The sequence below is a fragment of the Hypomesus transpacificus genome, chromosome 11, assembly GCF_021917145.1.
Source record: "Hypomesus transpacificus isolate Combined female chromosome 11, fHypTra1, whole genome shotgun sequence".
Lineage (NCBI taxonomy): Eukaryota > Metazoa > Chordata > Actinopteri > Osmeriformes > Osmeridae > Hypomesus > Hypomesus transpacificus.
The window spans coordinates 15,028,950-15,056,335 of NC_061070.1; the positions used below are offsets into that span (position 1 = coordinate 15,028,950).

A 27,386-nucleotide genomic window follows, 5' to 3' on the forward strand; every position below is an offset into this window, starting at 1 on the left:
TTATGCTGCGGTAGGCTGACCTAACCTTGCAAAGACAGCTGGATTAGCGAGATAGGGACCACGCGAGAATCCAACTCGACAAACTCCAAGTTATTAGTTTGCGCCTGAACCACAGTGGTCCGGACCAAACAGCGTGCTATGAGGAACTACTGGCAGCTAAGGGAGAGAGTGAAGTTAGCCTGTGATAGACGATGATAGACAGATGGTTAATCCAATACCTGCCAAGTATTTTTGCCAGCCTTTTGTGCCAGCCTTTTTCCGAACAGTTTCCCAGGGCGACTTATGCAAAAACAGGTTAAGGTCGAGCTGTTCAGGTCTCCAAATTCACTGTATGGCCCTGATTCTTCAAGTTGTCATGCAGTTCTCTGCGTTGCTATGCCAACTGTGAAGCGATGTCAACATCCATCTATCAACATTCAGTCAACTGAATTTGTTTTTTCAAAGAAGCATTCCACAACCTACAATTACCCAACTGGACACCTGAAAGAAGTAAACACCCCGTGAAAAGACTCAAGGTGTTTGCTACAAGATGGACAAACTTCACCATAGCAACACTAGCCCTAAACACCATAGTCAAGTGAGGCATTTCTAGATCAGAACAGCAGTGGAAATCTTTCGGGGCAGGTCTCAACCAGGACCTGGTGGTAGGAGCTCTTTCCTGCAGTATGGTTGACTATGTGGAGGTTCTGTCCAGACCACTGGGACTGAAACAACAGTGAAACAACAGTGGGAGTCAGATGGCTGAGCGGTGAGGGAGTCGGACTAGTAATCCGAAGGTTGCCGGGTCGATTCCCCGCCGTGCCAAATGACGTTGTGTCCTTGGGCAAGGCACTTCACCCTACTTGTCTCGGGGGGAATGTCCCTGTATTTACTGTAAGTCGCTCTGGATAAGAGCGTCTGCTAAATGACTAAATGTAAATGTAAACAAGGGTCTAGGAGCCTCTGTAGGGCCTAACACTTATGGCCTTGTAATCAAGACGCCACTGTGTCCCAGGTGACTGCTGTTCAGCCCTGCAGGCTCAGAGCAGATGCTGGTATTTCCAAAGACTGTGGTCTCATGATCTCTCTTCCTCATGGTTCATACCTACTGGCCAGAGAGTCAATGTGTGGAGCTTATGGCTATGTTCACATTCCAGAGGAGCTAGAAGAACCCTAGAGGTTATTCTCTGATCCAACGTGTTTAAAGATGAAAGCATGTGCTTTTCTACAGCGCTGCTGCTTCATGGAGGTCAGATCATTATTTTTCAAAGGTTGCATCTTAGAAGGCCTAAGTGGCCCATGTGCAAGTAAGTACATTAGTAGACTGGACCACATCTCCTACAGTGGAGCGTTTTATCACCATAACCATATGAGATGCACTAAAGGTTAGGCGGCAGACTATCATCTCATAGGTCATGTTATGAATACACCTCTATTCATAGGACTAGGTGGATAGGAGGACAGTCTCATGAATCAAATCCGATGGGTCTATGTGATCCCCAGAGACAACAAATCACTGTGGGGGGCACCTGCCGCCTAAGAGGGTCATGGTGTGAGTATCGTCGTCCTTTGCCCCCCTCGTTAATGAGGCCCAGAGAAACTCCAAGATGCTCCTCTAACATGCCGTCCTTCTCCCACCCCCCTACCCCTCAACTCCAGTCACCTGCTGCTATACCCTCCTGCCCCTAGTCCTGCTACCTTACCCAATAGTCCCCCGTCCCCCCCCTTTCCCGTCCCCCCCCCCCCGCCCTGTGCTTTTACAACCTCAAGAATCTTGTAAGCAACACCGGAGAGACTGCTGGCACAGCCCTTTTTATAAAAAGATGAACATTATCTGTTTTCTGCTACACCCAAACACACTCACACACGTTGACAAGCATGCACACTCGTATGCAGGCATGCACACATGCACGAAGTCAGTGCCTCAAAGTTTTTGTAGTATGCCAGTAAGAGGTTTATTTTTACATGGTACACTATAGCCTTGGCAGAGTACCAGACTCACAATGGAGACTCTCTTAGTCATGTCACCCTGTTATCAATACCAGACATAGTGATGGGAACCAAAGGATGCAAGACTGCTGATAAGTCACAAAGCGTGTTGTTTACTCCAGAGGGAAGATTGTCTCTTCTACTGGCATGCCTAAGAACACAAAACACTCAGTGTATTAAGAAACAAGACTATTCAAAGAGTAGGTTAGTTCGGATCGCAGGGGTGTTCTTTCATGTTATTTTTATCGAAAAGTAGATTTACATCAGTAATATATCAAAATGCTGTATTGTGTGTACTTAACTGTCTGCTGCTAGACATTAAATTATCATTTAATGAGTATTTTCCTAACTAAACAGAAGTATTCAGTTATAATACTTTTTACTTTTTTACACTTCTATTTATCTTGTGGCTCTTCAGTGCTCCTTGCTCTAACCAGCCTCTGGAGATGATACGATTCCTATGAGCAAAATAGGGAATGTTTGCTCAAAATTGAGCTACTGTACGCCTACCTCATTAACCTTTTGATGTTTAGGTCTAACCACAACCAATGTGAATTTCAATGACTGGGCCTTTCCCAGAGCCTTATCCTCAGGTATAAAGGGGCTTCAGTCAGACTATATACTCTTGCACGGTATACAAATAATTAAAGAAAATGTAAACTGAACATGTAAAATTACAGTAGAGTTATGTAGATAAGGCTACTTGGTTGTTGCCCATCACAACACTTCACGTGTTTTTACAATGTTCTCCACTCTCGTTCTGTGTTTGGGATATTGACAAAAACGCATCCTCTTCTAGCAAAGCTCTGACAAGGTCTTGCGCAGACTCGCCTCGCTTCCCTCATTAGTCTTCGCACTATATTTTTAAATTGCTAAAGGTGTATATACAGTGACCGTCCACAGATTGTTGACTATTGCTTCGCCGAATATTATTGGAATAAAGACTCTGATGGTGACCTGAAACAACCAAAACCCCCAAACAAGAAGCCACAAACCGGAGTATGCAGTGACTGTCACTTGCAATTGCTTGATGCTAGTTAGCTAGCTAGCCTGTGGGTGCAACATAACACAAGGCTAATCAAATGGTCATGAGGAACATGCAATTATCTAGTGTCAAGAGGCACTTCACTTGCTGGAATTCAAGGTGACATTAGCTAGCAAGTCAGTAGCTAACATTCGCTAGCGACCTAACGTCTCTAGAGCCTGTAGTACAGGCAGCCACAAGCTAGCCAAAGCTAATGACATCCTCTTCTGTACTTCTGTGATGAACCAAGCAAGGACCCATAGTTTACGACACAGCTAACTGGCAAAACTAACATTTTTGATTTACTATTGTTGCAAGTAGACAAATATATTATGCTGGCAAAGACCAGGTCAAATAAAATGACAAACGTTGGTCCTGGTTGCTAGTATGGCATACCTGACATCTGCAAACGATATCGGCGTCCTGGGCCAAAAGATCCACAACTTTCCCCTTGCCTTCATCGCCCCATTGAGCCCCTAAAACCACGGCCACTTTGTTACCAACATCTGGTCTGGTTATTTGTGGTTCTGTGATGTTGCCGTGGGCTCCACCGTTCTGAGCCTCAGCTTGATTCCCACTATGCGACATGACCGATTCCCTGTAGAGGCTAAGTGGGCTTCAGATAGTGCGTTCCTCTGTTTGCTTGCTCGCTTGTGGCCAGACATTGATAGCGTGCATTACGTATGACAGCCAGTCAGTCCCGCCCACCACCACCGTCTGTTCACGAGCACACAACGAAGAACGTCGTGTTGTTGATGTTTGTGTATGTGTGTGTGTGTGTGTGTGTATGTGTGCGCGCGCGCGAATTTCTCGTAGACCTTGAACACCCCAAATACTTATGGTTTGACAGTTGAATGGTAGTTGGCGCGTTAACACACACACAATGACCAGTTGGACAGACATGATGTGCAAGATGTTTATGTTGTTTTCTATCCTTCTCCTCAGGATTGATTTCAGTTTTGGGGCATGGAGGTACATTTGCCTGACTGTACATCATTATAGTCTATAGTCTGAACACTTAAGCTAAAATAAGATAATGGACCGAAATAGATTTTTAGCTACAGTTTGTGCTATACTGTACTGTATGTTAGCTTGACAGCTATCTATCGTATTTTACCCTTCTGTTCCCAAAAATATTCTGTCGGTAATTTTAAACTTAATTTACTTTGCAGATACAGTAATAATATGAACGATGAAGATTTTTTCACCATATCAGATAGAGTAAGTTGGAGTACCACTTTGAAGCCTACTGTAGCAAGACTTCTCACTTGCAAGCTAACCTATCAAGAAATTATCATATTCCTGTAATCTTTTCTTCAACGCCAGGTATTCCTCAGGTATACTCAAGATGACTTTGTTGAGTGGTTGTACCCTGAGAGCTGTAGTTTGAACAACAAAAGGTAATAAAAAAAAACCTGTCTGCTGACGATGGCACCCTCGATAAGCTCATTACTAAACTGTCTCTAAAACATTGTTGCTTTGAGACAGTTTTATATGTCGCCTGCTTTTCTTCGCTCGCGTTTTTCAGTGTGGTTGATTATCTCAACACTTGATCTTAACTTATCTTGACTGGAACAATGATTACATTCTAGCTCCCCAATGGGAATCATGACATGCATGACCGATGGCCTGAAAAGAGTAAAGCCACTGGTGACTGTAAGTACCCAGTATGCACACTTTGGTTATAAATTAATTAATTACCTTAGAATAGATTAAAATTAATTGTAACACACTTAAGGGGGAGGAGGAGGACACCAGATTTCTCTACATCAAAGATTCCGTCTTCAGTTTTGCTTGGTACGCTGTAATGCCTACACAAAGGTAATGTTGAAAAACCTGTACACATTGAGATCAGCTTAACAACAAGTTATTAGGTTCTAATTTCTTGTTACTTATTTTAGTATTTAACTCAAAAGTTTTTTGTGACGTATCTTTCAAATATTTTGTCTATTTTGGACAAGGCTTATTCAATTACCCTGGTTACTGTTTAATAGGATTGCTAAGACCAGTGTTATGAGACTGTTGCACTTATCTGGCACAGTTGAAATCATATTTGCCACATTTTGTTTCCTCTGTAGAAATTCCACAGGCACATTCCTCAAGGTACAGTAGACTGAACAGTAGCTGTACACTGACCAGATGAGTGGATGAATGGAGGTCTGTGCCACATGTAGAAAGCCAATTCTCCATGATTACATGCTTACAGTATATCAGAAACAATTTTTTCTCGCATCATAGTAATGCAGAACTGCATTATGTATATTCCGTGATAAGGATGTTATTTAACCTTTGATTCTTGTTTATATTTCAGACAGTGAGAATGTGGATCTTTGCCCCAGAGAAAGCAGCCGCGTCTGAAATCGACAACAAAGCACTTCAACCTACAACGGTGTGTGTAATGCAGGGAACACTATTCAGTGACCATACAGGTGTGGTAAAGAACGTGTTCTCAATCCAAAGAGGACCTCCGGACAAAATGCTCTCCAAGCATAACGCTACTTGCTTTGGAGATATCGATACATGCTAGATGACGTACCTGTAACCAAGTGGCGTCCCATTTCCTAGGGCTACCTTACCCCTTACTTTCGAGGGCCAAGGGGAAGGGGTAAGTTAAGGGGAAGGGGTAAGGGGGAGTATTGGGATTCGGCCTTAATCTTGGGTCTTCAGATATGCAATACAGCGAAAACCAGGTGAAGCCTATCAGTTAGGCCCTTTTTGGGTTTGCTATTTACCAATCATTGCTGTGTTTTCTCATTTATCATGCAGCTATCTCGATACTTGACCAAGCAGTTCTTCAACCTGGGCCAGTACCCAGAGATCACACTGGCATCCAGGGAAACTATCCAGGGAAATTTCCACGAGGATGGGTGGGTTGTTTTTTTCTTTCTTTCACAATATCCCTTTTCTTGTGATAAAGGACCACAGCAGTCCTTGTGACATCATTTACTTTCAGGGTTGAGTCTGAACTTCTGAACCTGCTATTAAACAAATCTGTTCTCGACTACAGATACTGGGAAGCGGATGTCCCTGGCAACAGGAAATACTACAGCTTCTTCATAAACGCTCAGCCAATTAACTTCCAGCATCGCTTCATCATATCTAGCCAGTATACCTTTTTTTGGTTAGAAGAGGAGAGGCCTTACAGTGGACAAGAAGTGTCCTTACGACTGGCCCCAGGCAGCTACATGGCTTTGTTGAGGGGCACTTGTAAGTCATATCGTAGCATTCTCCTGACACAACTTGGCTGCTACTTCACGCAGGATGGCTTCAGAAGTTATGTGGAACTGAAGGTGGAGCCAGGTTTGGTGCCTGTGCCGCCCGAGGGCTACTTCACTGTGGAACAAAGTGCCGTGCTAGAGGACGGCATCCTCTTCCTTATAAACGGCACCCTCTACTGGCGGGACATGCATCAGCGTACATTGACCTCACACCCCAGGTTGTCCCTCAAGTCCGTGAAGGGGATGTACCAGAGGACCAGTTGTGTAAACTACTACCCCTTGCAGGCCAGTTACTTGCCCCAAGGAGGGCTGACAGATGTCTGACTTTCCCATAATGGTAATCTCTGAGTGTGCAAGAATTGAAGTTCTCATACTTCTGTGTGTGTGTTTTTTGTTCAGGACATGGAACTGGGAACGTTGCTTGCATGGGAGGACCATAGGCTACTCATGGGCTCTGACCCCTTCGAAGGAAGCCAGAGCAGATATTTTCAGCCGTTGCTGGCGCTGCCTCCTGATACCACCATCCTGACAGCCTCCTTTGGTTCCCAGCCAGTCACGTTAGCCTGTCTGGTGATAAACACCTCCCCCGGTTCCCCTTCACAGCCCTCTCTCCTCATCTACAACCTGGTGGACAAGGTCTGGAAGACCAGGTGACTCATTTGATCCTTTCGGTTGAGCTGAAGGTCCTGTCGTCTCATTAGAACACTGTTACACTGAGACTCTTAACCATCAGTATTGTAATTGACCCTGTTGGGTAAGGATAACTTGCAGCTATCCTAATATCCTAATGGATCTTAACTCTATTCATGCGACCGTCTTTAGTACCTTCCTGACCAAATTCAAGGAGGGCGAACACCCGGTCGGACCTTTTCATATGCACTTCCTGGAATCCGCTATGAACGCGCTGCTACTGTGGAACGATCACACCATCATCTACAGCTTCAGGAACAACAATGACTGGGGCGAGTTACTCCTCACCAATGGCAACAACGTGAACGTGGCTTCGGGGGGGGAAAAGATACACCAGGTGATCCTAGGTATGTCTCCTCCAACTTGTCAACTGCTGACTGTGTATTTTGCATGTGGCTGTACAACTTCCGGTCTGTGTGTGTGTGTGTGATCTCCCCTCAGACGAGAAATGGAACATGTTGGTGAAAATGGAGAACAACATGCTCTATTACTGTAAAGTGGGTATGCCTGAGCTGGTGTCTTTACATGCCTGGAGAAGGCCGAACACAAGCAATGTGATCTACTTGAACCAGAAGGACCAGTTCATCCCAATTGTCCAGACACCAGATGGGGAACTGCACAAACAGATGTATGTGGGGGGAGGGGGCTAGAGCTGTCCTGTGCAATTGCCCTAGCATGTGCAATCAAATATTAATCTTCCAAGAAATATTGTCATGATAGGCAGTTGGTTTTTAACAGAGGTTTCCTCAATTTCATTATAGTTTGTCTTCACAAAGGCAATTACAGTTGGTTTCTATTTGAATGTAACCTGTGTCCATCCCTGGTCAGGTACCCGTTACTTATGGAAACTCAGAGCTCTATGCACATGACGCACCACAGCTGCCCTTTCATCACCTTCAAGAACAGTATGACTGCACTGGCATACTACATGGACAAAGGAGACACAATTACAATTTGGGCCCAGATTGTCTATAGAGAGGGACAAGGGGTTTATGTGATGTTGCTGACCAACAACAAGCATTTGTTGGTCATCTACCAGAGGTCCCACTCTAAAATGATGCCAGAAGTCGGCACTATTAACACGGTGAGGCAGACACTTGAAATGTTTCCGAACCAGCCAGTCCCTAGGCCAAGATTTGACACAAATCTGATTGTATTCAAATGTCTGCATATGTATCATGATGAGTGAGATATAAAGCACTTGTTTAAAAAGTTTATAAAGCTTGCCGTCTATTTCAGACTATCACAATCAGTCAGAAAGTGGACTACGAAAATGTCGAGAGATACTCGGATCTGATGTCAGTACTTAAGCCAGTCTCACTGTTAAAAAGTTGTTTGACCGATGCTGTAAAATGTGGTGATAAAATACATGTTTCCCAACACACACTGTTGTGTGTTTGCATGTTTGTTAGTATTTGACCTATTGCTGTTTGTGTCCTAGTGAACAGACCACTGGTGTTATGACCTTAGAGCTGCTTCCCAACCAGATTGGCAACACTTGTACCATGCTCGCTAACCGGGTATATTATTCTATTATATACCACAGTCCTTGTGTCACAGTAGAAATCTGAAATGTTCTTGGTTTTATTGACCATTTTGTTCACTTATGTGGTTGTGTTTACCCCTTGCTCCGTGTTGTTGACCCCATATTCCCCAGGTATCCCATATTCATGTTGGCTGCCCACCAAAGAGACACATCCGAGTTGCACGGTAGTCCGAGTCCGAAAACCAAACTGCATTTTTTGTCCATTTATCTTTTGTTTTATGTTCTGAAAACGGAATTAGAATAGTTTAGGGAGCAGTTTATCTGAGAATTGTTGTCACAGTGTCTTTTGTTGTGTCTTCACCAGGCCTTGGGGCATGACTTGTGAGATGAACACCCTCAAAAACTACACTATTCCAAGGTGGGCAAGAGATTACCTGACTCCGCCTCGATCGCTGTGGCTCTCCTGTTTAATCTTGTACACAAATATCATGTGTCAGTGAGCCTGCGTAATGTGTGTGTTTTTGTGTGTGACTGTCGTCTTATTTAAGAGATGTACTGGGGAACCACTCTAAGGATTTTTTAAGAGAGGATTTGGTAAGTATGACTTTATACGTCCTGCTGGCTTGCCTAGACAGTAGCCCGTAGCTATGCACGCCATTCTAGTACTGCCATGGTGCACCTGCTCTGAAAAGTCTGTCTGAAACATTGTTGGTTGACCTCAACACCGAATTATAAACACCAAAGTCACTTATCACTGATATTAGACACAAATATCCCGTAATGCTCTTCTGTAACTTAGATTATAATCAAGGGTTTGTTGCAGGTGGTGGAATACGACTGGGAGAAATTTGGATGTCTTCTCAAACTACACTACAGTACTGAATTTAATCCCCACTTAGACCTGTGAGTGCAGGAGAAGACTTCTGAATTCTGCTGTTCCTCAAAGGGTTGGAAAATTTTCCAGCACATTTCTTATATCTTCCTCAGGTACGATGGGAATACTTTCATCAAAAGTGTGGATGCCAACTACATTATCTGGGAGATCTTTGGACGGAATGACTATTCCTTCAATGAGACCATGCGACAGGTAGCTACAGTGCACTGAGATCAGCATGCGTACGTGTGTGTCGTTACTATAGTGACCTTGTTGGGTGGCTGTGTCCTGTAGATGAATTGTCTGTCTGAGGCCCAGACCTGGACGTCCAAGCTGACTGGGGGCAAGAGTCCGGAGACAGCCTGGGGCCCTGAGGTTGGAACTGTCTCTCTAGACTACAATATTTTTAATATTTTATATTTATATTTTTAATTATTTTTAACAGATCCATAATTCAGTCAAATAGGCTTGTTTAAAGTAGTGTATCTAAAGAATGGTGCAACTGAGATTCATGATATGCATCATATATATTGCTCAGGATTTGTGTTACACAGTACATTGAGCCTGCCTGTGAATTACCCTTTTCAAATAGTCCTTTAAGGGAAATTCAGATGAGGTGGATGAAACTGTATTTGAACGGTGCCTCTATGCCAACAGAACTACAGGAGCTGTTTTACGGTGGTGCCTGACCAGCTGGGAGACCTGGACCAGCCTTACGAGATCCTGAACCGGAGTTCTGGGAACTACCTGACCTTCTCACAAGTGGACAGTGCCATCTATGTGTTCCGGGTGAAAATATTGGACCCCAATTACAGGTAACACGCTTGAGGTTTTGGTGATTAAACCTCCTTGGGGACTTAGGGGTTAGTGGTTTTGAAGTCATGGATGTGTCTTCTTTCTTCAGCTTCTGTGATCTGACTGCTGTGTTCGCTGTCCAGACATTTGGCATTAGCCGTCCGTAAGTAGTTGTTTTTTGTGATAACATTTGACATACGATTCATATCCTGATAAGTAATGAGTGGAAACATGGTTATATACAACATGTTTATTCTGGATTTGTCACCTTTTGTTAGCTTGTGCAGGTCTAGGTCTACATTGTGCTTTAGCTGCCTAACCATTAACTAATGTGTGCATCTTATTTTCTTTTAGGAAGTATGAATATCTAACTGTGTATGTGGCTTTGATTTTCGCCTTCCTCTCTCTCTGCATACTGGGCTACAGTTACTGTCGATATGTCCAAATCTTCCGTAAAGTCCTTGCTGCTAGAAAGATGAAAGACGAATAAGTAATGCATATATTATAACATGTTTCATATAAAGATTAGTTCCAAGTTTTTTTCTTTGATGCAGTTGCACTTTCAGATTCCTTGTAGTTGAATAAAAATGTATATTCATGCACTTAAGTATTTCTATTGAGTCTACTTGAATGTAACATTTGAGAGTGGACGTGGTGTGGCATTATTATCGTGTAGTTTTTCGAATAAAAGACGTTGAACTAAGCACACGTCGTGAGTAAGCTTTTGTCCAGCAGGTGGCGATGGTATGCAGTTATTGATACTTAAACAATTTAAAACGACATTTCCCACAAACCTACGGTACATGCTTTGCTGGAGACGTTTGTGTTCCATTCGTTTCGTGTCACCTCTTTTTGTGTCAGTCTACTTGCCGGTGGAAAAAAACGGGAGAGAGCGGGGCTGGGTATTGTTAGGTCAGTTATTCACAGTGTGTGACCGACGTCGGAGTTTTCAGTGTATATAGTGGTAATTTAACTTGAAACTCTTTTTTACAACCTAATAATACATCATGTTAGAAGCACAGTCAATGCAATCCGTGCCAGCCCAGTGCACCGCGGGGTGGTGAGGGAATCATGAAGAAATGTTTTCCGTTGTTCTTTACTTGACAGGCATCTGGTACTGTACCTCACCGTTATTTCTGCTGGAGATTTTTTTTCATCTGGAAGGAGTAACTAACTACGGCTTTGAGGAAAGTCATATAAAGAAATGTGTTTTTTGAATGGCTATTCCTAGTTAAAACAAAACATGTTGCGATACCAAAATAATTTCACTAAATGAGCAGTGTATGCCAGTTCAATTTATACAGCAACAACGGCGAGCAAAACCTGGCGACCTGACATCACATCTGTTTGCATGGGGAAATTGGATCGAACTAGCTACCCCTATGCGATTGCGAGACTGATGAACTTTCTATGGAACGGAATGCGTTTTCTGTTGGCACAGTTGGATTTGCAAGCTAGTAGTAGACCGAGTGTCAGTTAACTGGAGAAAATACCAGGGAACTAGGTAGCGAGCAGGCAAATCAATAACGTGAAATATTGGGTGGCCACGGCTAGCAAGCACGCTAGCTAGCTGCCAGAGTGCACACGGACACCAGCATAGTGGAAGAAATTCCCGATGCCAGTGATGGCAAACGAGCCGATCATTTTAAACGTCTATGATATGGTAAGTTTTTTGCTATTTTATCCATCTAGAAAACTTAGTCAGAGTGTCCAAAGAAAGAACAAAAGTGTGACAGTATGCTAGAGCTAGCTTCCGACCGTTAGATGGCCATAGGAAACGCAAGCTAGCTGCATAACACTTTTAGTTGGCTAGTTAGACGCAAGCTAGCTGCTATCAATAACACGAAGAAATGCTGCTGGCTAACGCTAGTATTTTACGTCTAAAATGTTTAAGCATCTGTCCCGTTAGTTTCTACAAGTTTGCCAGTTCTTTGATTACGTCAGCATATTTTGACAGAAACTAAATAACCCAGACCAAAAGCCAGTTCAGATTGGCTACTAAAACTAAAATTATCAGTTTAGTCTACTTCACTGTCACAATAAGAAATTGAAATCGATCAGGAATCAAGTAAGAAATTCATTTTTTTGCTGAATTCGTGTTGCTGTCTTTTGCACAGCCTACTTGTCTCTTGCAATGTGTTGGACATTTATGATAATAATAAATGTATGTATAATCAGATTTTAGGGAGCAGTATGCCATAGACATAATGCTGCAGCTGGTGTCTGACGTATCCTAAAATTAATTAGTTGTACTCTTCTGAGAGCTTTTCAGAATGCTATCTTTATTCACGAATTATACGGACACTAGGCTGACACGCCAACCACTCTCCTTATATATTGATGTTTTAACAATAATTTGGTTAAGTAACAAGAGTTGACCAAATAGTTTAACAAAGACACTGTTTACATAATCTACTCCAACAGTTGACTTTAAGACCTATATCCTGTCCATCTTTCCTGTCTTGTAACAGACAGACCAAAACGATGCAGATGAAAATACCATGTCATTGCATGGGTATTTGTTTACCAATTGACTTGCCATTTGAATTCATTTTTTCAGCCATTTTTTTGTCTCAATTAGGGTTACCTCCTCACGTGGATTTATACACCCACCTCTGCCATGTGTGAGACAGATCAAGATATGTACTGGATCTCTCACTGATAGTAGACAAGCAAAGTTGATGCAGGTAGCTGCATCATATTTTTTATTAGGCCTACGACTTATAGTTTAATACTTCAAATACATTTTAAACAAGAAATTAACAGTTGTTTATCTATGCATTTTATGAATGGACATCACTAATGGTCAAATGAAAAACAAGTTTGTCTGTGTACCAACATCTATCCAAAGGAAGGAGACTGCCTGAGCAAAAGCAGTTGTAGCGAGTCTTGTTTCACATAAGTGGATTCCCAACAGAGCCGAGTGTGTTTAGTTAACTCAGGTTAATGAGGAACTGATCTGAAGGCCAGGGGTTATACTGTAGTGTATCTGCAAGGGGCCAAACTGGATGGGACCGGATTAGGATTAGACAACACTCCACTACAGTTACATCCTACAGCTATGACCGTCTCTGTAAATAGTGGAAATAATTCCTATGACTTTTAACAGCTAAGCGACGTTTGAGTTTCGGACAACAAGAGCAGGAAGTCCTCTTTTGCCCCCTTTCTACTAACGTGAACCTGGTTCTGGGCTGTTGCTGGTGTCTGTTTCCAGTCCGTTTAAAGGGCCGGACCAAGCAGAACAACAATGCTGAGGATGGTTCTCCTCCCCAAAGTCAGAGTAGGACCCCTCTTTCTACCTCTCTCTTTCTGCTGTGGAGGATGTCTTTAATGAGCTTTGCTGTAATTAAGGGCAGAGGGATAAGAGCCTTATTACACAGCCAGGGTGAGATTACAATACCAGCCAAGCTTAGGTCGCCTCAAGCCTTCCCTGTGACACTGTATTGTGCTTCCTGTCGTCCGTCACCATACTGCACTGTTAAATGTAGTAAATGTTTAGATAGCCTTGATTTAACCAAGGCTAATATGCAATAGAATTGTGGATTTACTTAACCAATATAGCTTTTAACCATTAGGCCTAGCTTTTGCTTAAGCCTAATGTTGAATCTACTTTGCTGAGCCCTTCATTGTCTTCCAGGCATGACCCATGGCTGCCAGATCGGATCAGTCACATGGTAGAAGACAAGCATCACAGTGGGCTACTACAGATCATTCTACCAATAAACAGTGTACTGTTTATTGTTTATTGGATCACAAATATCCAGTCTTTTGATAGATGGGGAAACATAATAGAGACCTATCAATGGTTTACTACAAACTGGAGTAATGACAGTGTGCTGGCTATTCTTCTGAGATAGCATCATTTTGTGCTTATAATGCCAGCTCAGCTATGAGCTGTTAGAAGTGAGGGATTCAAATGACTCATTCATGGTCACGGGGTGCTAAATATACCGTCTGATTGAGACTGAGAGGGTTTGCAGTAAGTCTTATAATAATGATAACCTTTGTTTTTAATGGCATGGCAAAGAGACCCAGGGATGGTTTGCAATGCAAATTTCAAGAGGGGAATAATGAAAGCAGTGCTGCAGATGAGAGTGGCTTGGATTTGCATGACACTGGATGTGACAACAGCAGCAGTGTAACTGACTATCGGGCTGTTCTGGAGGACCAATGGGGTTTTGGATGTAAATGCCCATCGAGGAACCCAGAGCGTCTGCTGTGTACCTCTGGACCTGGATAGCTAGTGAACGGTTCCCTTCTGAGAGACCGAGCACGAGATGTAGCACCCTCTCTTCCCCCCAACACCAACTGTCTTGTGATGACACATACGTATCCATTTCACACCAGCGCACTCTGCCTAGCAACCGACCGCACTGAGCACAGTGCACCACAGGAACGACGGCCCTCGCACCTGATAGCGTGCAGACACTTGCGAGACAGAGAAGGGGGATGGGGAATGGGTGTGGTTTTTTTTTTTTTTGCCATTCTGTTCCGAAGGGTCTGGTGTGTTTCCATGGTTACGTGGGATGAGAGGTCAGTGGGAGAGAGTTCACCAATCACAGCCCTCCCTGGAAAATGGCCAGATGGTGTTCCTCTATCCATCACTAGTGCAACCAGGCCCGGCACTTAAAAAACACCCAAAACAAAGCAGGAACCACTGCTTGATCATGTCATTGTATGATTATTGTTTTCACTTATCTACTTTACTCCCTTTAGTTTTAACTGGCAATAATGAGCCATGTGGTGTGTCTCTCTGTCTCCTCTCCACAGTACTGGATCAATGAGTTCACCACCTCTCTGGGCATCGGAGTCTTCCACTCAGGGATTGAGGTCTACGGCAGAGGTCAGCCTCTCTACTCTACCCTGCTGTGTGTACGTGTGCGAATGAATGCGTAGGTGTGTGCTCAGGAGATGCAAGTGTCTTAACCCTAATCCCATTGTTTCTCCTGTGCATGTGTGTGTGTGTGCGCGTGTGTGCTCCCTCCAGAGTTTGCCTATGGAGGACATCCATACCCATTCTCAGGGATTTTTGAGATAACGCCGGGCGACGCCACAGAACTCGGCGACACGTTCAAATTCAAGTGAGTGCCAACTGCTTAAGAGAAGGTTTTTTGCTTCTGTATGTTTGTCTTCCGAAGCATGTGTGAGTGCTTGAAATAATGTTGTCCTGATCATTTCACTTCATTATTTAGTGGACTGAAAGACTAGCTTGTAAGTCAGCCAGCCAGTCACCAGTGTCTTGGCCCTAATGAAGAGCTGTGGGATGAAGCATATGGTCTGACTAGTCCTGTACCATGGATAGGAGAGCTTAGTCACACAGCTGCGCAACAACAACCACATGAACAGCTGACTAGACATCTTTGTCTGTGCGCATGCAGCCTAGATAGGCTGTGTGTTTTCCTAGCAGTGCTCCTATGCAGCTGGGCATCAGTTCTGCTCTAGTTGATGTGCCTGCAGGCTTCAGAGAGTCTTCTCCACCGATGCTAATGACGGCTGCACGGTTGGCCTGAATAGTGAATAGAGCCATAACAGGAAGACGTTCCTAATTCCCGATTATTTGAAGTCCCGCGCAGGCCTGTTTGCGTTGCGTGTGTGATGGTACAGCCACTAACATGCCGTCCTCCTGCAGAGAGGCCCTAGTCCTTGGGAGCACAGACTTTAATGAGGAAGACGTGGAGCGCATCGTAGAGGAGATGGGCAAAGAATACAAGGGAAACGCCTACCACCTCATGCACAAGAACTGCAACCACTTCTCATCAGCTCTGTCAGAGGTATGGTATAGTACACACACACACACACATCAAATCCAATAAATAAATAAAAAGGTATTTGAATAAATCGGAACCTTCATCCCAGCCCAAACTTGGCAGTAGTCCATAGCTGCTTTACGGTGTGTCACTATTATAGTCAGCGCTTGGCTGGGAGACAGGGATTAGTACACTGTGATACAAGCCCTGACACGCCGGCGTAGCTACACACACACTAAACACACCCACACACTCACTCACTCACATACACACACCAGCCTCCAAGGTAAACTTGTCTGGGGATCAGATGACCCTAGACACTAGTGTTTCTTCCTGCAGGCTTTGAGCTCATGTTTACTAATGCAGCTAACCTCTTTGTTTGGTCGGAGACTCTGTTATTATGGTCCGTGTCAGATCAGCAGAAAGCCCTGCCTAGTCATTTTCCCTGAGGGGTGAATATGAGTGTAATTGATCAAGAGATGGAGAATTAGGCTAACAGTCGGTTATCTTAGAACACCCGTCTTCTCTCTTTATTCAAACCATTGATCTTTGTCCTCCATCTTCATTATGGAACACTAATGAGTAGGTCTGGGTGTGTGTCTGTGTGTGTGTGTGTGCGTGCGTGAGTGTGTGTGTGGAAGGGGTGTCGCGTGGAGAGGCAGATGACTAACCCTCCTGAGGCATGCTCTCTGAAGTGTCTGAGGGCAGTCCTCCATCTGAAAGGCAAATAAAGCTTTGATGATGGAAGACGATCATGATGACTACGACGAGGATGATGCCTCTGCCGCCACGCCCCGACACCAGGAACTGCTCCTCCTCACCCGGCTGACACGCCACTTTCAGCTGCCTGTCACCGCTGACCACGACCACCGGCACGGATTCTGTTCTGCTTTTATATTGTCTTGCTTGTTAAATGTGAGCCTGAATTTGATTTTGTTTCCCATTTATTCTTCTCTTTATATTTCCTCTGTGAATCAGATTTTATCTTGGCTTAGGGGTGTTTGAGGATTGTTCTTGGCATAGCCTACATAGGCCTACGTTATCTTGTTCTGAAAACCCCCACCCATATCAAAGAATGGCAAATCCTGTGCCGTTGTCACACAAATAGACTCAGTGGCTGCCCTCTCTCCCAGCCAGCCTCAGGCACCAGGCAGAGGAATGGGTGGAGGCTGAGCAGCGGCTGGGGGCCTGGGCCTGGTGGAGGCCAAGGAGGCCAAGGCTATGTGAAGACATGGCTCTGAGGATGTGGCTGGGGCTGTGACCAGTTCCTGTGTTAGGATGGAAAGGGAAGTCTGTGTCTGACTCACTTTCATTTCCTTCTCCACCTGATCTGCTCGACGGCCTGGATTAGAGACTGTTGTTGGCTCTACACAGGAGGATTCTGGGAATGGATTTAGTCAGCTTGTGAGCTGCAGCCCCCCCCCCCCAGCTCTGAGTGGGTGTTCTTCACAGCCTCCATCTTCTCACTAATAATTCCCACACTTTGCTTCTTTCTGAGAAGCAGCTCTTTCCCTAGCCCTGCCTCCTCGTGCACAGACACACAGACACCAAAGGGGAAAGTTGACCCAGTCACATTTCGACGTGTTGCCTGAGATGATAAGACAGTTTATAGAATAATTGTAACCACACACAGAGGGTGTTATGCTGAGAATGAGTGTGTTGTTCTTTGTCATACAGGTTTTTGTACGGCAGATGTAAACGGATGACGGTTGATTCATGTATGTTCGGTGTGCTGGACTGCAGCCGCCAAGGCTACGGCAGAGACTAAAGAGAACAACGTCTCTTCCTGCTGTGCGAGCGTCCTTCGCTTCTGACAGAACAATAACAGAAGTCAGATAATGCAGCTCTCAGACAGAGGAGGTCCTGCCACTTCATGTAATGATGCCAGTTTGAATATAAGTGTACATTCCCATAACCATCCCAGCGTTGTGCCTTACTGGACTGCCTAATGTACATGTAGGCTAGCTGTCAGCAGTCCTTCTTCCAGGAAGACTCCCAGCGAGCCTGTGGTTTCAGGTGTCAGCTGCTTCCGTATGGCGGTCTCTCCTCTTCCATCGGGTCCTCAAAGTGCTTCTCAGCCCCTGACGGGTACGCGAGCCTTCCCTCTGTCTGACTTCCCGTCTCTCTGTCCCTCTCTCTCCCCCCTCAGATCCTGTGCGGCAGGGAGGTCCCTCGCTGGGTCAACCGGCTGGCCTACTTCAGCTCCTGTGTGCCCTTCCTGCAGAGCTGCCTGCCCAAAGAGTGGCTGACCCCGGCCGCCCTGCAGTCCAGCGTCAGCCAGGAGCTCCACGCTGGAGAGCTGGAGGAGGCCGAGGATGCCGCAGCCACAGCCTCGCTGGCCTCCATGCCTTCCTGCTCCTCGTCCTCCTCCAGCCCCTCGCAGCTGCCCCGTGCTCCCAGGCACCAGCCCCGCCGGTAGGGCCGGCCTATGGGGGAGCACACCACCGATCCAGCCTCCAGCTCCTCCTGTAGGGCCGTGACTGAGGGGAACCATAGAGCCAGGCCGAGGGGTCGAGCTAGCCCAGACTCCTCTCCTGTAGGCAGCCCGGCCTGGGAGCAGGCCTGCCAGGCCCAGGGGGGCCCAGTGTGAACATCGTCCTCGCCTTCAACCACAGTCTGATGCTCCGCAGTAGACTGGCTGAAAGCCCTATCCCCGAAGCCTGCTCTGGACCACTCTGCCAAGAGACTGACACAAACACGGCCCCTTGTTGTTTGCATCCCCACCCCGCCCCCTCCCGTCCTGCCACCTCTGCCATAATGGTGCCCCTGGGACCAGATCTGCATTCAGATTTACTTTCCTAGATCCTAACACTGATCACGAACAAGGAAAATGCTAAACTGACCCAGGACCAGCCTCTAGGGGCCAAACGTAGGTAAAATACACTGGCCAAATGCCCACAAGTGTTTAGGGTGCACTGGGTTTATCTCATAGTACAGTGTTACTTTTGGACTTTTCCATGTAGTACATTATATGGGGGTAAATTGAACCAAGTGCACCCCAGGTATTTGATCGTATTTGAGCTAGGTGTTGTAGACCACAGCAGATGCCTCTTCTTCCTGAAGAGACCTGCCATCCACCAGCCGTATCCAGGCCCCGTCCACTGACACTGGCTATCACACTGGGTGTCATGGCGATAGGCTTGGATGATGGTTGTTTTAATTTCAAGACAACAATCCTTTTTATGGTTGTTATTTTGTGTTGTTGTTTGTTGATTTGACTGACTTTGGCCTTTTTCTGCGGTCTGTTCTGTTTTATTTTATATACTCAGGACTCCAAAAGGCTTAATATTCTATTAGGTCTCCTTCTCACGCAACTTCTTTTTGTAACATAGTAGTCACTCTATAGAGCTTTTCAGAGTGCATTTAATTCCACTCTTTTTTGTTTTTTTTAAGAGCTTTTTGTTTACAAACTGAGTGAATGCGTTTCTCTCAGACTGTGTAAGTGTATGGTATCTGATTATGACACTGACACCTGGGCCAATCCCGCCACCCCAACAAACATACACACACACACACTCTCTCTCTGATGTTGACTTCTGTGGCGGTTGTGCCTGATGATTTGTACTGTACCAGCTCATGGAGCGCTGCACTGTTTCCTTGACGGTTGACCTGTCTGTCTGGTTTACCTGTCTGTATGTCTGTTACCTGCCTGTCTGCCTGCCTCCAGCAGCCAGCCGACTCCTCCTCACCCTAGATAACTGATATCAGATGTTTTACACCTTTCTAGAGTCTTCTGTGGAACTGACAATATTTGTATCCCATTTTAAAGTTATTAAAGAAAATGTATGAGAAATTGAAGCCTGTGATCTGAGTGGTTTAGTTTGATGGCAGATGTTTCCTTCATGTGACCATGCATAACCTTTTTTATAACAAACATCAAATGGTTCTTCCTCGGGAGGAGCAGGGTCACAGCAAACCAGAAATAGTATTTGAGCACCGCGAGAGCAAGGATGGCGAAGGGTGCCGCCCACATGACCATGGAGAACAGGTTGGTGCTTTTGACTCTGGTGAAAAAGCCCTGGCACTGTGGCCAGGCTGTCTGCAGGTGGCGCTCCTGTGCTATGCACACCATGAAGGTGATGTTTGAGACAACACCAAAGTACAAGATGAGCATGGACATGTCAGGGGATATGACACTTTGTGCTGTGACTTGTGGTCGGCCAATGAAGTTGAAGATATCTGAGACAAGGAGGCTGATGATGTGGAAAGGCACTCCATTCCTACCTTTGGCCATGTGCTTTAGAGCATAGATTACCAATCCAATGGCTGGAAGGCCCACAGCAAATGTCACCCAGCCAATGACGTGAGCCAGCCGGTCTAAAGGGGTGGTACTGTTGGTGTTGTTGTTGACACACTCTGAAAGCAGATATCCCATAGGCTGCTGATTGAAAAAAAAATGGTCCCCCCCAATGTTGACTCCATGGCTACGGCCTTGGTGAGTGTATATTTGTCTGTATCTAGGAAGTTCTGATAATGTAGGCTACTGTGTTTTTGTTGTGTGCTATCTTACAATCATCATGCAAACTAGTTAGTGTAATCTATTTTAGGTTGTTATCCATTTAGAAAGCCCATACATGAAAACCAAAACATTGATGTCCAACCCTACCTTTAATCTCTGTGAACCTCCAGGTAAGAACACTGCAATACTTTTTCTTATATACAAAAAAAACATTTTGATATGAGTTAATGAGAATTTACTTCAAATTTCAAGTAAATGAATATTCTTTTACATTTGGAAAGGTTTAAATAAACAATTTGAACTTATTTCTCTTCTGAAGCATTATTTTTTATTTGAGGTCAAATATATGTGGTTAAACTGGAGACAGAACAGGAAACCTCCCTATAGACTACTACCGTATTTAGCTTACTTACCCATACCTATACAATATGTGTGTGGAGAGAGACAGTTATGCAAACAGTAAGATCTAGAGTTGCTTTGATAGTGTTTTCTTCATGTATTTTCAGACTGTATTTCAAGTGTGAATGTTTTACTGCAGGAAAATCATGAGAATCGTTTATATCATCACAACATCTGGCAGAATGTAACAAAATCTTGTGACTCATTAACTAAACAAAACTGTCTCTTTAGCACCACAGAACACAACTCAAGAATGGACATAATTTGCAACTTTGAAAACAACACACAGAATAATGGCAGTGAGTTTGGCCATGTCGTCCATGTAATTGGCTGGGTCGCCTTTTCCTTGAGCATCCCAGTCATCTTCCTGGCCATCTATCTACTCTACTGCCTGATCTGTGCTGACCACATTGCGCCCATCTTCATCATCAATCTGCTGATCTCGGACCTCCTTCAGATGTGTGTTTTACCAGTCATGTTCCAGGGCTACTGTCATATTGTGGTGCTGCTTGTGTACTACTATAGCCTGACAACAAGTGTGGGCTTCATGGTGTGCATCGCTCTGGAGAGGTACCTGGTGGTTGCCTTTCCCCTCTGGTACCGTTTCCAGCACAATATTAAGAATTCCTTAATTGTGTCCTCCATCATCTGGCTGTTCTCCTTCGTCAAGATCAGCATCCTATCCTTCATGCCGTATGAGGCCAGGCTGATCCTGAACTCTGTCCTGAACCTGATCCCTCTCCCCCTGCTTATCTTCTTCTTGGTTGGTACGCTGAGAGCTCTGTCCGGCTCCATTTCTCTTACAGTCCTGGAGAAGAGACGCATTATTGGCACATTGGCACTGGTTCTGGGGATCTACTGTCTTCTCTTCCTCCCAATAGTTATACAGGACCTGTTGATTGCTGTGCGGAGCCCTGTGAAGTCACATCTGGGGCTATTCCTGGTGCTGTTCAACCCCTTTCTGGATCCCCTTCTCTATGTGTTTATGCAGAAGGGGGCCAATGACATACTGAGGGCCTGTCCCTGTCTGGATAGGCTGCTGCCTGGAGGGCACAACCTTACCCAGACCCCCACGAGCGTGACTGATAATCCCACTTCACTGTGACTGGAACCTTGTGAGGAGGAGATGAGATAGAACATAAAGGTTTGGTTGCAAGAACTGTGGTACTAAAATCAACTAAATAAAGTCAGTAGTACCATGATTAATCTGTCTTTTTTAATCAGTTGGCTCCAGACATTTACAGACCAAACCATTAAAATAAAAAGTCAATTTGGAGAACATTTAATGATAAAAGATATGAACATTTACAAAATAAATTGTGTTGTATTGTAATTGTATTCATAAGTCAATGAGATTCCCAAATAAAGTTGTTCATTTTCATAATTGAGGCTCCTGGTATCTCCAGATGGTTAGTAGTAGGCAGGCTCAAAAGCCGTTTGAGTCATGCAGAAGTCTGGCTTCAGACTCTCGATGGTGAAGTCGGAGGTGTCCATGGTGCACATGTTGCATTCACAGCTCAGCGCTACGGGCAAGGTGACAAAGGGGTCGACATTGGGGGGTCAGTCAGGCAGGCGGACTGTCTGGTAGTGCACGTCTCGGTACGTGCACACATGCTGGGACACAGGCTTATATGGGCGTCTCCTGACAGGCTCCTGGAGATGTACAGTACACACATAATAGTTTAATATACGTATTCAATGCTTTTTAAAATTCAAAATATTATGTCACTGACTTGTTTCCATATCCTCGTTTTTGTCCCGTATCCATGGGTTAAAGTCAGACTGACCTCTAGTGGACAAATAAACACAGTGGCCTTAGGACACGAACAGACATGTTAAATCTGATATTTGTTGTATTGGATCCACTAACATTAGTTTATTTTGAGGAACAATTGAAATCCACCGTAGCATTCCAAAACAAGGGCTGTCAGTAAAACATTAAGACCTAGGAACCAAGGTCTCTGCCAGGTTCATGGAAACAATGTGTGTCAGGGTAGGTAGCTAGCTAGGTAAACATGAATGTCTGATACAAATTTTCAGAGTCTTGTGACAATCTCAGACACAGTGCTGATGGTCTCTGGGTGATCCATCTCTCTCTTCCTGCAACAGGACAGGGCCTTCACCAACTCTTTGGGTCCTTTAGTCATGAAGATATAGAGAAAGGGGTCCACCAGGGGGGTTAGGTACAGCAGCATGTTGGCTACCAGCCCCAGGTAGTGCACCTCCTCTAGAAAACACAATGACTCCAGTAGGATGTTCAGCACAAAGGGGAGGAATAACAGGGTGTAATTGGTCAGGATGATTGCCAGGGAAACCACGGTTCTTTTCATCTCCGGCGTGGAAGAGGGTCTGCAGCAGAGGAAAGCTCGCCACGAGTCCAGGAGAAAGAAGAGGAGGAGGGGGAAGGGGAGGAGCAGGGTCACAGCGAACCAGAAATAGTATTTGAGCACCGCGAGAGCAAGGATGGCGAAGGGTGCCGCCCACATGACCATGGAGAACAGGGCGGTGCTTTTGACTCTGGTGAAAAAGCCCTGGCACTGTGGCCAGGCTGTCTGCAGGTGGCGCTCCTGTGCTATGCACACCATGAAGGTGATGTTTGAGACAACACCAAAGTACAAGATGAGCATGGACATGTCAGGGGGTATGACACTTTGTGTGGTGACTTGTGGTCGGCCAATGAAGTTGAAGATATCTGAGACAAGGAGGCTGATGATGTGGAAAGGCACTCCATTCCTACCTTTGGCCATGTGCTTTAGAGCATAGATTGCCAATCCAATGGCTGGAAGGCCCACAGCAAATGTCACCCAGCCAATGACGTGAGCCAGCCGGTCTAAAGGGGTGGTACTGTTGGTGTTGTTGTTCACACGCTCTGAAACCAGATACCCCATAGGCTGCTGATAGGCTGTTAAGTTGATTGCTAATTAGATAATGACTTCTTTTGATTGATAAAATGTTCCAGGTGAAAGTTGGTTAGCGGGTTGTAGGTTGACTCCTGAGTGTACATATGAGGTTGTTAGAATGACAGTCAGTATGAGTTTACAACATTAACGCAGCAGTACTGTAAGACGCATTTATTTTGGACTGATTAAAACATAATTTAACTGATCTTTTGGATATGGGCTTCTGTAAATCCCTCTGTGACATTGCTTGTGAAAAGGACTATACAAATAAGATTTGATAATTACAGTATATTATTTTAAGATCCGTTGTTAATTACTTGGAAAACCAACAGTATACATATATATGTATCTACATGAACTGTCCCAAACATGCATGAATTAGCCCCACCACAACAGTGGAAAAATTAGAAAGAGGTTTAAATGTAAGTTATCTCAACTTGGGTAGATCTAAATCCAGTTGAAAAAGTATCTGAACTCCTGGTCGACCCCCTGAGAACAGGATCAATAGAGGCCATGTCCAGGAGACTGCCTCTGTCTTCTGCTGTGCAGTTATGATAGAGCTAGCTTTACGGTCAATCAAACCTCTCCTTATTTTTTCCTAAGATGTGTTTAATTGCACTGATTTGATCCCATTTCCCAAGTCTCAGTGGGGTTTTGTTGGGGACTGAATGATGAGCCCTGGTCAGTCTGCAGAACCCAGGTCAGTCTGCAGAACCCAGGTCAGTCTGCTTGTTTTTGTTGAGCATGTTGTTTGGTGTGGTCCTTGCAGGAATCAATAGATGCTAGAGGAATCACTGTTAAGAGGATCAGCAGGGAGTGCCCTCTCATCCCTTCCCAGCAGAAGCACAGACACTTGGCCTGAGACATTTTTAGTAAACAAATAAAAAATCTGTTGGAAGATCATGCATACCAAAGACAGGAGAATATTTGTGCACAATTGTGCATTTTTTATGTCTATTACAACTGAAATAGTTTAGGGAATGATACTGTCTTATTTTATTTTTTATTTATTTTTTGACTAAACTTGTCTCACCAAAGACAACAGAAAATCAGTGCACTTGTACTGAATTTGTTTTCAAATTACAAATGTTGACTTACTAATATGACTAATGATATTGTCTTAATTTCATACTAATGGCCCCCGGTCAATAACTTTTTGGGATTGTCCTCCTTGTTGATCCTTTATCCTCCTTTTTCGACCCATGTGTCCTCCTTTTCAGGGTCATGCTTCTGGTCACCCTAGGTGTGACGTTGCCATTCAGTCTTAACTGTCATCAGGCTATTTTTAGCTAAACATAGCATGTTCAGCTGTACCGCAATTTGCATCAGCTGGCCCAGGAGTTAAAAAATGCACGTTACTGACCATCAAAGAGCATGACAACTCTTTCATACATGCAAAGCAGCTCACAGAAAAAAATACCAACCTGTGTATTGCTCTGTCTGTCAGTGCAACGCTACCAGCAACAGCAGCTTCAGCCAAGAGGAGTTTTTCTACGTTAAAACTGTTAAAAACAAGGTCAACCATGGCTCAAGAATGCCTCATTCTATTTTAATTATTTAATAGGCCTACGTGTAAACTATTTTACAATATATAATTTTAATTGAAAGCGACTTGCATATACTTTTTTGTCTATGTTTTAGAGTTTTAAGATTGAAGTCAGTCAGCTTTCTCACTTAACTTACCTGACAAAGCTGAACCCCCACTAAAATGTTTAATAAAAGCTGCGTAATTCTTGTGTATATCACTCAACACTACTGATATCATGGGGGTATAATCTGGCCTGAGGGCCTAGGCCATAATATACCCGACGTATAATCTAGCCTCCTTTAACCCCAGGTATAGAGGGTTGTGTCATCTGCAAGTTGATTTATGATAATATCTTCTAATAAGAAAGCTGTTCAAACTGTACATTTGTGTGCATACTTGTATTTGTATGATCTATCACTCTGGCCTGAAGGGGTATAGTATTAGTATGGCCAAGGCTATTTTACACCCCCGGCTATAGTTCGGCCTAGGACAGTTTATCCCCTGGCCCCGGGCCAAAGTATACCAAGGTTTAATCTGAGCGTTGGTTAATTTGGCCTGTTACACCGGCCCCACATTAAAGAAAGGAAAAATTACCTGGCCCTCGCAAAAAAAGGCTTGTAGACCCCTGATGTAGTCCAAATATTGAGGAAGGACATAGGGTGGGAAAATAAATTATGATAAAAATATATATATATATGTGAGATAGTGTGTACCTTGCTGACGCAAGCACACCCAAATATTTTAAGTGGGAGTACGCTTTTTCTCATCATAAGTCATAAAGGCTTGTCTAAAATGTGGGGTTACTGTGTGTACTCAAGGATAGCCATTTCAGCTTCTCAGCCAGCAGGACAGCACAGCTAAAATAATTTTTGGATTTTTTGGAAATGGATAACTGTAATCTTTTAGGTCATGCTGTGACAAGGTGGTTGTCATTACTTCCATCAGTTGACAGAATAGCTAAATACTGGGAACCTCTCACCAGTTTCTTCTGAAGTTTAGGAGAGGATGAATGTGAGTGTATACATGTATGGGTCTGTGTGTAGGAACTTCTGATCATTTACTGTGTTTTCTGGCTGTGTGCTATCGTAAAGTCATCATGCAAAATAGTTAGTGTAATCTCTGGTTAGGTTGTCATCCATTTAAATAGCAGACAGGAACTGCCATATATTTGCGTTTGTCGAGACTTGGCTGTCTCCGCAGATCTCCGACACGGCGGTTACACCGTCTGGTTTCAACATATACCGCCAGGACAGGACAGCTGTTTCAGGCAAGTGCAGGGGCGGAGGGGTCTGTGTTATGGTTAACCCCAGTGGTGTGTTCAGGGAGTGGCCTAGGGTGGCACGGGCCACCCCTGAAATTTGATTGGCCACCCCAATATCTTAAAATATGATTTCCTAGAATCCGACCTGACCCCGGTAATTTACAGATGAGCTAGCTGACCACTAGACTACTGCTGTGTGGGAATCACAGGACCTTAGCATTCAAAGGGCATACAAAAATGTAGGGTGTTGATATCACAGCCTGAAAACATAGCTACATGTTTGGCACCAACATTGTGTATGTAGTGCAAGAAAATAGGTAAGCTAAGTAGAACTACCACAGCCTATACTAGTGCAAAAGGAGTGCAAAACTAATTTTGCATTTCTACCACGTTTTGTGCAATAACACAAGCATGGGATGTAGGATTATACAGGTAGCAAAATGGTGTTCACTTCACTTATGTACTGAACCAGAAGTGTGTTATTTTACTTTCTGTAATGTAATCCTAAACCATTCTGTTACCAGTGTTAATTTTTTTCAACATTTTATTGGGGGTTAAGCTTTGTCAGGTATAGTGAGAAAGCTAACTGACTTGAATCTTAAAACTCTAAAATATAGACATAGACAAAAGAATATATGCAAGTTTGCTTTCAATTAAAATGATATATTGTAAAATATGTTACACGTATTATATAATCAAAGTAGAATGAGGCGTTCTTGATCTTGAGCCATGGTTGACCTCATTTTCAACAGTTTTAATTTAGAAAACCTCCTCTTGGCTGAAGCTACTGTTGCTGGTAGCGTTGCACTGATCCGCAGAGCAATACACAAGTTGGGATTTTTTTCTGTGAGCTGCTTTACATGTATGAAAGAGTTGTCATGCTATTTGATGGTCAGAAAGGTAAATTTTCTTACTCATAGGCCAGCTGACGGAAATTGCGGTACAGCTGAACTATGTTTAGCTAAAAATACCCTGATGACAGTTTCGACTGAATGGCAATAACAAACGTCACACCCCTTCATTGGCTAGCTAACGTT

The 27,386-nt window shown here is 44.2% G+C and overlaps 4 protein-coding genes across 4 annotated transcripts in view; 3 read left to right on the forward strand and 1 right to left on the reverse strand.

The window, feature by feature from the left end:
* The window catches only part of adss2 (adenylosuccinate synthase 2), a 14,093-nt gene extending 10,420 nt beyond the window's left edge, over nucleotides 1-3,673 (reverse strand). Inside the window, exon 1 of the mRNA XM_047029003.1 lies at nucleotides 3,389-3,673. Within this exon, the coding sequence (XP_046884959.1) occupies nucleotides 3,389-3,580 (192 nt within the window). The 5' untranslated portion in view covers nucleotides 3,581-3,673. The remainder of the gene's footprint in view (nucleotides 1-3,388) is intronic.
* Nucleotides 3,674-3,736: 63 nt separating this feature from the next.
* Nucleotides 3,737-10,722, forward strand: LOC124473503 (cation channel sperm-associated protein subunit epsilon-like). Its single transcript, XM_047029002.1, has 24 exons — nucleotides 3,737-3,964; nucleotides 4,165-4,213; nucleotides 4,319-4,392; nucleotides 4,585-4,648; nucleotides 4,731-4,813; nucleotides 5,071-5,095; nucleotides 5,304-5,381; nucleotides 5,759-5,859; nucleotides 6,000-6,495; nucleotides 6,610-6,860; nucleotides 7,033-7,247; nucleotides 7,342-7,528; nucleotides 7,729-7,984; nucleotides 8,140-8,198; nucleotides 8,342-8,420; nucleotides 8,558-8,610; nucleotides 8,751-8,804; nucleotides 8,935-8,980; nucleotides 9,210-9,289; nucleotides 9,374-9,473; nucleotides 9,555-9,635; nucleotides 9,918-10,075; nucleotides 10,165-10,218; nucleotides 10,410-10,722. The coding sequence occupies exons 1-24, from the start codon at nucleotides 3,876-3,878 to the stop codon at nucleotides 10,543-10,545; spliced, it is 2,868 nt and encodes a 955-aa protein (XP_046884958.1). The 5' UTR covers nucleotides 3,737-3,875; the 3' UTR covers nucleotides 10,546-10,722.
* A 153-nt stretch (nucleotides 10,723-10,875) lies between these two features.
* On the forward strand, nucleotides 10,876-19,600 carry desi2 (desumoylating isopeptidase 2). The gene is made up of 5 exons (XM_047029590.1): nucleotides 10,876-11,718; nucleotides 14,826-14,898; nucleotides 15,043-15,136; nucleotides 15,685-15,826; nucleotides 17,952-19,600. Exons 1-5 carry the CDS (start codon nucleotides 11,671-11,673, stop codon nucleotides 18,219-18,221), a joined length of 627 nt encoding a protein of 208 aa, XP_046885546.1. The 5' UTR covers nucleotides 10,876-11,670; the 3' UTR covers nucleotides 18,222-19,600.
* Nucleotides 19,601-20,285: 685 nt separating this feature from the next.
* LOC124473874 (G-protein coupled receptor 4-like) lies at nucleotides 20,286-21,980 on the forward strand. The gene is made up of 2 exons (XM_047029589.1): nucleotides 20,286-20,431; nucleotides 20,892-21,980. Exon 2 carries the CDS (start codon nucleotides 20,914-20,916, stop codon nucleotides 21,763-21,765), a length of 852 nt encoding a protein of 283 aa, XP_046885545.1. The 5' UTR covers nucleotides 20,286-20,431; nucleotides 20,892-20,913; the 3' UTR covers nucleotides 21,766-21,980.
* The last annotated feature ends 5,406 nt before the right edge of the window (nucleotides 21,981-27,386 follow it).